The sequence below is a fragment of the Ptychodera flava genome, chromosome 9 (assembly GCF_041260155.1).
Source record: "Ptychodera flava strain L36383 chromosome 9, AS_Pfla_20210202, whole genome shotgun sequence".
In the NCBI taxonomy this organism is placed as follows: Eukaryota; Metazoa; Hemichordata; class Enteropneusta; family Ptychoderidae; genus Ptychodera; species Ptychodera flava.
The window spans coordinates 2,672,731-2,685,098 of record NC_091936.1 but is presented as its reverse complement, the minus strand read 5'-3'; the positions used below and the strand labels follow the sequence as shown (position 1 = coordinate 2,685,098).

Genomic DNA, 12,368 nt, shown 5'->3' with positions numbered 1-12,368 from the left:
CCAATCAAAGGAAAACATACCTCACCAACCAATCAAAGGATAACATACCTCACCAACCAATCAAAGGATAACATACCTCACCAACCAATCAAAGGATAACATACCTCACCAACCAATCAAAGGAAAACATACCTCACTAACCAATAAAAGGATAACATACATCACCAGCCAATCATACCTCACTAACCAATCAAAGGATAACATACCTCACCAACCAATCAAAGGATAACATACCTCACCAACCAATCAAAGGATAACATACCTCACCAACCAATCAAAGGATAACATACATCACCAGCCAATCATACCTCACTAACCAATCAAAGGAAAACATACCTCACCAACCAATCAAAGGATAACATACCTCACCAACCAATCAAAGGATAACATACCTCACCAACCAATCAAAGGAAAACATACCTCACCAACCAATCAAAGGATAACATACCTCACCAACCAATCAAAGGAAAACATACCTCACCAACCAATCAAAGGAAAACATACCTCACCAACCAATCAAAGGATAACATACCTCACCAACCAATCAAAGGAAAACATACCTCACCAACCAATCAAAGGAAAACATACCTCACCAACCAATCAAAGGAAAACATACCTCACCAACCAATCAAAGGATAACATACCTCACCAACCAATCAAAGGAAAACATACCTCACCAGCCAATCAAAGGAAAACATACCTGACGCCAAACAGTACTTGCAGTAGAGTAGCCATACCGGACACGAAGAATATAGTGCCGATAAGTTCACTACGAGCAACGTCACTTTTCCCGATACATAGCGCATCTGATAACAAGATTGGAATGGCTACAGTTGCACCAAACATCGTGAGGTAATGCTAATTTTCAAAAGAAAAAACAAACACGCGGATTTGCAAGTTATGCGTGTATCGGTAATTTTTATTGAGTCACACTTCATTAGCTCAAAAGAAAACTTACATTAAAATACCAGAATGGTGCTGCTTGTGGGAGATGCAATTCTAGTCACGTGACTTCTACACAAAATGCTTTACTCTCCATTCTTTTTATCAGTTGATCATGAGATATATGATATTTCTAAACCTTTTAACCGTCAATGTAGATTAGCTCCACGTCCGTTGGCATATACATATCAAAACAGAATAAATTCAGGGAGAAACTTCATAAACAGACTGTCGCGTTAGTGGTAGGCTGTTGCTCAGATCGTGGGTCGAACGCGTTGGGCCACGCTTGGCCAGCAAGTAACTACTGCCGTAAAAAGTCAAGCGACTTCGGGCCTGTCTACCGTTATGTAAATAATGGTAGAAGTGAGATCTTTCAGACAAACTTGGGGTCATTGTAGGTCAAATACCTGAAATCCTAGTAATATGGCCGTATACCAAGGTGGGATTTCAGTGATTCCATAGGCAATGTCACCCTTCAAATTCGCCAGTATTTCCTTCGCTTCCTCTTTTGCTGTTCGATGTTCTCTAAGGACGTTGCTTTCAGACGACAATTCCTGTCCATTGATAGGGAAAAAGAAATGCTTCCTTATTTTCAATATACATCCAAATCTAAATCATGTCAGCTGAAATAAGTATGGATTGTCGACTTTTTATTTGATTCATGAATTTTTAAGTATTTTTCTGTTTTGAGTTCACTGACTCTGAAGGGTGATATTCGGGCCTGAACCGTGATCTACTTTCCTGATTAGTGATATTTATCTTTCTTGACTAGACCAAAGTTGACGAATTGCTTTTTACATTAAAGATACTATGATACGACATTATTGAAAGTCATTTAACATCTTTACTTCAGCAAATTCCTAATTTCCATATTTAATGAGAACATTTCAGTCAATTCCTAATTTTCATATTTTAATAAACTTTCCTGATTGGGGATATATACTTGGATTTAAATTAATTTGTGGTGAATATTATTCATTATGTTGATCATAACACTTTCAATGAAGTTGCAAACATGTGGCAAAGGTTCAAATTTAGGAGCGTTCAGTTTTTACGGCCTGGGGGGCCGGCAAAGTCTTGTCGCCAGTGTTCAAAAAAATATAGAACCCCCCTGCATTTTTTGTGAAAAAAAGATGACCCCCCCTTTGTCAGACGAAAAAAATTGATGACCCCCCCCCCCCCCGCTGAAAAATAACCAAACCCCCATATGTCAAATTTACCCGCATGGTTTGGATTTGAACTACGGTACGCGGCGCACTTTATTCGTGTAGCAGAGATGCCAGTACACAAACTTCTCAGCCACATCCATTGAAACGTCTGTTAATTAGGACGACTGTAAGGCAATTTTTAACTTCATTTCCATAGACAACTTATGTCCATGGACATTGTATAAAGTAAACTTTATTGGAGTGGTTCGCCAAAGGCAGCCCTCCGGTTAAGAGGGTCATGGGCCATTACGTAAAGTCAACTTTATTCTAGTGGGCCACTAAAGGTGCCCGCTGGTAAAGAGGGTCGATCATGGCTATTGCATAAAGTAAACTTTACTGGACAGGGCTGCTGAAGGCGTGCGGCCATTAAGATTGCCATGGGTATTACATTAAGTCAATTTATTGTAGTGGGCCGCCGCAGGTGGCCCGCCGGTAAAGAGGGTCGATCATGGCCATCGCATGAAGTAAACCTAATTGGAGTGGGCCGCCAAAGGCGTCTGCCCGTTCAGAGGGTCATGGGTAATACATAATGTATATTTATTGTAGTGGGCCGCCAAAGGCGGCCCGCCGGTAAAGAGGGTCGATCATGGCCATGGCATAAAGTGAACTTTATTGTTGGTATTATGTTTTTGAAAATGTGGTGACCCCCCCTTTCCTACCAGTGAAAAAGCGATGACTCCCCCCCCCTTTGCGGATTCCAAAATTATGATGAACCCCCCTGGATTTTGCCGCACCCCCCGGCCGTAAAAACTGAATGGTCCCTTACACATAACTGCAATGTAATGAAACACGTGAGCATTTTCAGTTCATATCTGGTTATCTATAATAGTTATATGCGGTGTTAGCTTAGTTCATATTGTGCTATTCAAGAGAGTCGAAAGATACCGTTTATCTACTTGCATTTCTCAACAAATCTCAATACTCTAGCTTTCCAGAGTTTAACTTTTATCTCCATGTCTTTCGATATTTCAGCGGGGTCCAACCCTTGAGTCTCATGTCTTATGGATCAGACATATTGTTTCACAGGCTTTGAAGTCTGAAATCGTCCGTCATTCAAGAAGTGGTAACGGTAATAAACTGCCCTAAGTGCCGCCATGATGGAGTTTCTGTGTTTTGTCTATAGCAGGTATGGTGCAATCATTTGATGGTCATACCATTCCTTTAATTTGCCATTATTTCAAACCAGACACAAAACATGAGACATATGAAGGACTATATTCAATGTCTGAACCTGACATCGTTGTCGGACAATATGACATCTCACACACATACCTGTGTCGTTACGTCAAGGTTGACTTCCTTAGTCTGAGCGTGACTGTTTCTTGAATCGACGTTCTCCTCCATTTTATTCGATTGTTTTCTCGCTGTCACGGCGATAGCAATTCAACAGCGGCTGCAAAGAAAAATAATCGATCTTCAGTCCTGTGATCAAATTCAACAACTATGAAGACCAAGGCTCTAAAAACATGGATGGGAGAGATCTTTCGCAAATAAAAGACAAACATCCTAAAAGACAATGCACCAATCACATTGATTTCAAGAACAATAGTCTTGCTTACGGCAGTTGACAGGGTTGTATGATGTAAGATAGCTTAATATTTAACGACAACTTTCACCGGGCTAGCATTTTCACTTCTATCAAGGACATATACGCTGATTTGACTATGATGGATCACAGTGTAGGTGATCCTCGAGCTCTTCAACTTGGTCAGCTGACACATTTTGAATACAGAGCCTACTTTCAAAAGACATTACAAGCTGTGGTTTTGTTGCCGTTTTTGGGTCTTCTATTTTGTTTTACGAAGGACCTCTGTTGATTAATGTGAATTTTCGGCAATGAGCTAAGCCAAAATGATGACATGAGAGAGTATACAAAATTATGAATTCCTGGCTACATTATATGCTACTTATAAGTTTTTCAAAACTGACAATACTGGAAGTCAAAATATTCCATCAAATAAACATTTTAATTTCTTGTTGTAATAATGGCAAATTTAGTAAAATTAAAATAATTCCATTTAGACACACATTTTTGGTGAAAATTATTTTTTGTACAAAGTTTTACTTTTGTGTTAACGATGAGAATGTGAAAATTTACAAAATCAAGCATGGCGACCCTCATCTTTTTTCTCTAATATTTGATTATTCTTTTATGTCAGAATTCAAAAATCCCTGATAACTATGAAGTCTCCAGGTCGTCCATGTTTTACTTTCTTGCCCGATCTTGTGTACATGTATGTTTAAGTGTCATGAGCGTCACATGACCCTAATAACTAATATATAACTCTTTTCAGCTACTTCATAGTCAGAGCTATCTGTAACGCTATCGCTATGCAGTGACAACTACACTGCCTAAAGACAGTAGCAGGGCAGTAGATTTATTGACTTTGATAATTTTGACAACAATTTTGTTCAGTTCATACAACAGCATTCTTGTTTAACTACCTACGGCGTGTTGAACTGTCCAGTATTCAGCTTGCCAACACAACCTGTGAACATGTACCGTGCATTTGCATCATTGACAAATGACTTTCAGTCTGAACTTATGAGATGGTTCCAGACCGTCTAATGTAGTGAAAAGTTGACATGCTCTAGAACCATTTTGTCGCATTTCATTACTTTTGTCTCGAAAAAAACAATTCAATTATCAGCCAATATTTGTATATGCAGACTTTTGTCGACAGACTGAATATTGTGTGTTGCACTATGCTGTAAGCAGACAGCAAGAAACTGTATTTGATATGTTGCATCGTAATGCTGAAAAACGTTTGAACAATTGCAGCTTTCTGCCCCAGTACTAGGCCTACTTGTTTGGTTTTTTTAAGGAAAAATTCATTCAATTTTAGATTTTTTCGAGACAAAAGTAATGAAATGCGACAAAATGGTTCTAGATCTTGTCAACTTTTTACTACATTAGACAGTCTGGAACCATCTTTGAAGTGCAATTTTAACATTTAACCTTCTTTAATAATAATATTACACAAGTGGATGTTTGAACTGTTTATGGCATTTTACATCGCTGTTCTTGGTAATCGAGACAGCATCTAAGCGCCATCTGACCTACATTATGCTATGTCAGGCGCCTTTCACCTTCCTCAGGGACTGGTCAGTTTCTTTGGCCTGGGGGGGGGGCGGTGGATTCATGGGGGTCAGCCTGTTTTTGACTTTGGTGATTGGGGGGTCAATGCATCGTGTCGGCCACAAATTTCATTATTCTGTTGCATTTTTCGGCGCGCCCTTCTGGGGCGTAAGTTCAGTAATCAGACATATTTTTCAGCACACCTGACTTTAACATACCAGGCATACATATATCAGAGATATCTGTATGTTAAATATTTTTCAGCGTGCTCTTTGAGCACATTACTTTAATATATCAGACATTTTTCAGCACGTCCTTCCGTTGCATGACTTTAATATGCAAGAAATATATATCACAGATATCAGGATGTTTCATATTTTTCGGCGCGCCTTACGGGCGCCATGCTTTGATAAATCAGAGACATATGTCAGAGATATCTTGATGTTTGCTAAGTGGAAGTGTACCATTATGAAATCTGCAGTTCATATGAAAAGCATGACAAATTCCTGATACTTTTCTAATTTCTCTATGAGAATTCAGTATGAGAAAGCAACATGCACAAATATTTCACAATATATATTAATAGATAATAATAGAAATAATAGAAATAATAGAAAAATGTTTTGAAAGATGCTTTTTATGACCAAAATAACAGTTTAAAAAAGGCAGTTTTCTCATTATTAGCAGTGCTTTTATGGTTTTAATGTTACAAGAGAAGAGTCCTCTCAGACACTGCACACATCAGATTTGGCTAAAATGCCTGTCTATGGCTCCCATGGAGATTGAATTGGGTGGCTGGCAAGTCTTAACACCCATCAAAGTTTTTGATTTACTGCTTTTTCCTCTTTGATATTAATGATTGACATCCATTTCTGTACAACAGTTCAGGACATCTGGTTAAGCATAGAAAGTGTAAAATACATTCACAGCTCATTCAAAATGTACTGTATTCAAACTTTAAGATTGACACTTTGAAATTCCTATTTTACAACTGACATGTCAACAATTTCATTAAAACACAGAATGACTATTTAATATATATATATATATATATATATATATATATATATATATATATATATATATATATATATATATATATATATATAAAATTTAATTTATATATATATATATATACATATATATAATATAACGGTACACCTTTTTTTAAAGTTGTCGCGCGGGGGTAGGGTTTCACCCTGTTTTCGAAATTTTTGAATGGGGGGGGGCTGCCAGTTTTTGACGTCGGCAAAAACAAAAAACAATCTACCGGACCCCCCTAATTCTAGCCATGAAGCACCGCTGTGTTCACCTCCAAAATATCACACTGATAAACATTCTTGTCACACGTTCAATAGCTATAATGAAAGACCTACATTACCGCAGCCAAAAATGATGAGTAAAACTGGTTTACCTGATGACAGACGACTCTTGCAACGAACAAATCAACGGGGTATATTCAACAAGATTCACATAACATGTCAAGATCAAGAAGATAGTCCTCATGTATTTCAGTCCTGTTACATCAGTGATCACCAATACATTCGATATACGTCCACATGTATATTCAACTACATGAGAATCACTTACGACCATATGTATTTGGCGGTAGAATCGTCCAAAAGTCCCATGTGCTTAGCGAAAGAGGAATGAATGTTAACTAATAAGAAAGAGCTGAAAATCTTGCCGCGATCTTTAAAAGTGTGACTTAGATCGTGCCTAGTACGTATCAAATAAACGGAAAAATCAAACTGTACATGTACAAACTAGTCCATCGTACGTGCTCACAGTTTTGGCTCAGCAATTTCTCAGAGATGGTCGTCGGCCCCCTTTTTCCCACGGCGATGTCAATAGAGCAATAGATTCCAATTATATTACTTGGCGACATTGACATGACCGAATTACATGCAAAAGTTTTGGTATTATTATAAATGAGTTCCTTATTCGGGAGATTGAGATCAATAACGAAGCATATCAGTGCAGGAGTGGCAGCAACCTGTAATTTTATCTAAGTATTGGTCGTAACATTTTGAGGTTGGGTTTCAGCAAATCACCTGACATTGCTCACACATGGCTTTATGCCAAACATTCCAAACCCTACTTAGAATTGAGAGAGAGACTTTTGTGGACTTTTGGCAAGTAGTTCTTTGAAGGTCCTCATGTTATTGAATTTCAAGTGTCTTCGCGAGAATACGTGTTGGTAGTGGTCATACGAGACACGTGGAGGACATCTCCCACAGAGAAAGCAACAATCATGACCTTTATGGGCGGACAGAGTGTACACTTAGACTCCCCGGCAAAAGCGAAAATAACGTATTTATTTAAAACTTTCTGTGCAGTTGTTCATGTATTCTTACCTCGTGAACTTTATTTTTGTCGTGAATTTAGTTTTTATCGATATATACTGCAAGAAACTGTCATTATTTTCTCAAATTTTAACTGACCGTCTGGGCTTTCATTATTTTTCCAAAAACTTCTACAAATTTGCTATCTTTTCGTAATTCTTTCTCAACCTTGTATCTTACAACACATTCCTGTCTGAAAAGTACATCTATGAGTACTTTCCCATCTCCGAGCCAATATTTATGAATGGACCATTTTCCTAACAAAATAAACAGTTTGATCACTTCTCCATTTAATTTTGTGCAAAACCATTTTTCTGCATTACAGTTGAAAATAATGTCAACATTCGTCAAAACTACATTTTTACTCAAAAATTACAAATGATAATTGAAATTTTTACCCAAAGACGTTTTGCCACTTGACATTCCAAAAATTTATGTTCCAAAGAATCGGGAACCTGACATACATTACAATTCACAGAATTGATTTTTTTCCAATAATACAAATACTTATTACATGGTAATAATCTATGTAGCAATTTCCACTGAAATTCTCTTAATTTAATTTCTCTTGTACATAAATAAATATTCTTCCAAATCATCTGACTGTGAACAAGTTTTTTTAAGCTATTTACTCCTAGTGATGAATACCATTTATCAATTGCAAGTTTGTCAGTGTTTGAACATTGTTGCTGTAGGAGAATACGATAGATGGATTTACAAGTGATTTTGTCTATTGGAATAAATTGACTATCTGTGTATAAACCATACTGCAAATTCTCTCCTATAAGTGACTTGTAAAAAATGTGATATTTCTTACACCACCTTTGCATTACATTTCGTTTTGCAATGACATTATCACTTGCTATGTACCAGTCATTAAAAATCTGACATAAAAATTAGGTACTAATGACGATACATTTCTTGGTAAAGAATTCCAACATCGGTTTTGTTGTAATAAATCACATGACTCATCGATAGTAAAGTAATGCCATGGTATAGCAGCCCAAATGCTGGCTGCAAATGCTGCCTTACCAGAAACCAATCTTTTAACCCAAAGGGCATTGATAGCACGAAGCTGTTTATCAACATTGATACTCTTGACACCACCCTTGTGGTAGTCTTTTTCAAGTGTTGTTTGTTTAATTGGACGTTTTCTTTTGATAAAAACATCAACAAGTTTTTGCACTTTAGCTTTCACTTCAACGGGTATACCGATTACTGAAGCTAAAAACAGAATCTGCGAAATACCTAATACTTTCACAATAATAACTCTCCCATAAAGTGTTAAATTTCTTCTGCCCCAAGTATTTAAAATATTTTCCAGCTTTTTTATTTTATTTGACCAATTTAAATCTTTGCATTTCTCAACATCATACCCAAAATAAGCTCCAAGGGTTTTCACAGGTTCATTTGTCCATTCAATCCCATCCACCTTATCAGTACAGTTTCTATTTTTACCCACCCACATTGCATTCGACTTTCGACTACTCATTTTTAATCCACAGCACTTATAAAAGTCTCCCATAACATTGAAAACAATCTTAATAGAACCCTTATCTTTCACAAAAATTGTCGTATAATCAGCTAGTAGGGAGATTTTCGCAGAGTTGTTATTTGGAATAGAAATACCAGAAATCTGCTTGTGCTGTCTAACTTTACATGCAAGGACGTCTATGACAAGTAAAAACAGTAATGCAGAGAGAGGACAACCCTGGCGTACTCCTCTCTGAAGCGAAAAAAAATCGGAATTCCAACCTTTACTAGATCCCATCCTCTTTCTTGTTACTTTTGTTGTTATAATTTAACAGAGCATATAATATTGCCTATCAAGTTTTAGGCGTGTGTTTTGTTGAAAGGTACGGTAGGATTGTAGTGGGATTCCAGAACAGGCGTGGGTTAGGACTGCTTCAGGACCCCCTTACTCAAAAAATAGATAAGCCCACTTTCTCTGAAACTGTTTCAATTGCAAAACAGTATTGTTTCAGTGTCAAATTTACAAACTAGGGATAAATCAATTATGACTATAAACCTTAATTTTAAGTGGGGAAAACAATTATTTTAGTATATGATAATAATTGTTGACACTTTATGTTTCTCCGGAACTCGTTATATCACAAAACAATGTTGCGTGCAAACAAAGCGATGTTGATTGTGTAAACTGCACATACAAACAGGCGACCAGAGCTGTAATATTGTCAACTTTGCTAGCAAGTAAAGCTTGCAGCTTCAAATAGAAGCGACAATGTCAACAACATGCCAACAAAAAAAGATGTGACACTTTTGTAGTGCACATATACTGACATACTTGCAATAGACGCTGGCAGATACATTTGAGGTAGTGGGTTACATACTTGTTGATTTCATCCACTTCAATTTAATATTCCTTACTATTAAAGAGGCGACACGAAATTCAAAATCTAGCACGATAAATAAAGCACTAATAACTTACCCATTATTTCAAATTTGCACTGCATTTTGAATATAAGAAAATATGACCTGAAAGTGGAAGACCTCAAACGATGACTGGAAAGGAGTAGGGATAAGAAAAAGTCTGCACGATAGAATGGAAGAACATTTACTATTTTTATAACCTGTTGGTTATAAAAGCAGTCACTGTTACAAATTTCCTTGTGATACACCAATTATTTTAGAGCAGATCGCAATGATTCTGCCATGTGAATATTTATTTGTGACTGTTAGGTTTGTATCCAACGCATAAGCGAAATTATTAAAACGCTTTCGATACCTGTTTTAGACGGGGATAAATACTGTCAACCTTAAATGAACTGTACAGATTTTTTAGGAAATTCAATTGTTGCTAGCACATATTTACAAATGCTTTCCTCTTCCAATAAAAAAGAATTTGCTTCAAAGCAACACTCGATAACAATATGTCAAAACGGCAATCAAGATTGCGTTTGTACACATCATCTCCAGCTTCCCATAGGTCAACTGGGTCGCCCCTCACAGTGACTGTGTCTCCAGCGGCTTTGACTGGGGGCCCAGTCATATTGAGCTGTGGTATAGCTCGAAGCACAAACGCAGATCAATTTGTCTTTCGTGACGATATAATATGAAAGCCTTGCTACCATTTTGTTACGAAATTTTTACTCGTCTGGAGCGAATGACACAGACTTGCTTATGCTGATGGTGTTCAACTGGGCTAAAGTAGACCAAAAACGCACAGTTACAAACGTATGTTTATCGACGCATTTCTCCATACGATCTAATGTAGTTGCTTGATGATAGCCATTTTGTCTTGAACTATTTCAATATCTGGAGTCAATACACAGAATGGACCGATATGATATAAATCTGAGAACAAAGGAATACGCTGTTGTGTATGTATCAGTTTATTTCGTGATGCATTTCAATTTGGTTGACCAGCTGCCGTGAAATTGGCATAATTTGCAGGCTCCACTGTGAAGATACGGTTTCACCAACACCTCAATCACACAAGCGACAAAAGTTATTAGTCCTGTAACACGTTGAACAACAATTATGACAGACTTTCTACACTATCCCGGCCACAGGAAATGAGAAAACCTGAGTTACCTGTTGACAGATGACTCTTGCAACGAACGAATCAACTGTAGATTCAAAAAGATTCACATGACATGCCATATTTGTAGGCGAGTAGTCCCCATGCGTGTTGGTCCTGTTAACGTACACCACAGATCACCTGTAGATTAGATATACCTATATCACTTACTATCATAAGCATTTGCCGGTGGAATTGTACTGTAAGTACCTCGTGTAGAGCTGACGGAGAGTGAACTTCAGATAATCAGAAAGAGATTAAAACCTTTACGGAATCTCAGAAAGTGTTACGAAGATCTTGGTATGGCTCCTATAAAGCTTGTAAATCAATATGTTTGTATACCTACTAGGGGCGTACCTGCGGAAAGGGGTCACTCAAGGCTGTCCCATGCCCTCTGTTTTTTATCTTCATGCCGACGCTGTCTTGACCCCATTACGATAGAGGTTTGGCTTAAATATTAATATGCCTTATCTGGCAGAATTTATGAGCTGTCCGAATGCTCCTTTCATGATCGGCAAGAAACATATCATTGGAGGTTAAATATTCGCACCAGCCTTTTATTTAATCACTGTCTCCATTTTAACGTTATTAGGTCAGATTTCATATAAACCAGTTACCGTAGAAGAACAAACCACTACCAAGTATCATCAGACGAACACTGCTTGTTGCACTGCTCTTATAAAATGAATTAGGGGATTTGAACAACATTAAACTTCATATTTCATCTCGAGCAGACCGCAGTGAAAGTGTTAGTTAGCACTAGACAGTTACTCTGAATTAAGCAGTGCCGTGGTTGAGACTGTGCTTGTAAACGATGTACTGAATGAACAAATAATTGAATACGTGCTTATATGGCGACCAGTATGATGAGACCATATTTGTAATTTTTATCATGATTTTGGCTCACAATAGATCTAGACGAAGTTTGCAGCCTAGAAACTACAACTGTGATAAGATGGTACGGTTTTCTCTACCGACTAAATGAATGTTGGTTAACATTTGAAAAACAAATCCAGTCCGACCGGAAGGAAAAAGTATTTGTTCCTGGATTTACAAGAGAGATGGAAAACTTTGTGTAATGAACCAGTAAATCTTCCTCTGAGTCATAAATTGCTCACAGTTAATTTCTGTCAAAGCAGATAGAGCTAAAACAAAAGTAGCATTAAAGTGGCACTCCCATTTGGTAACATTTTTAAAACACATTTTTTTAGTGCCAACGGTCGATATTTGACGTGGCGACTGCGCGCGGATCG

At 37.4% G+C, this 12,368-nt stretch overlaps 1 protein-coding gene across 1 annotated transcript in view; it reads right to left on the bottom strand.

Moving 5' to 3' along the window:
- Nucleotides 1-11,446, bottom strand: part of LOC139139752 (solute carrier family 23 member 1-like) — a 40,376-nt gene extending 28,930 nt beyond the window's left edge. The window contains 4 exon segments of the mRNA XM_070708641.1: nt 701-858; nt 1,350-1,496; nt 3,423-3,543; nt 11,287-11,446. Coding sequence (XP_070564742.1) covers nt 701-858; nt 1,350-1,496; nt 3,423-3,494 — 377 coding nt within the window. The 5' untranslated portion in view covers nt 3,495-3,543; nt 11,287-11,446.
- Between the last annotated feature and the right edge of the window lie 922 nt (nt 11,447-12,368).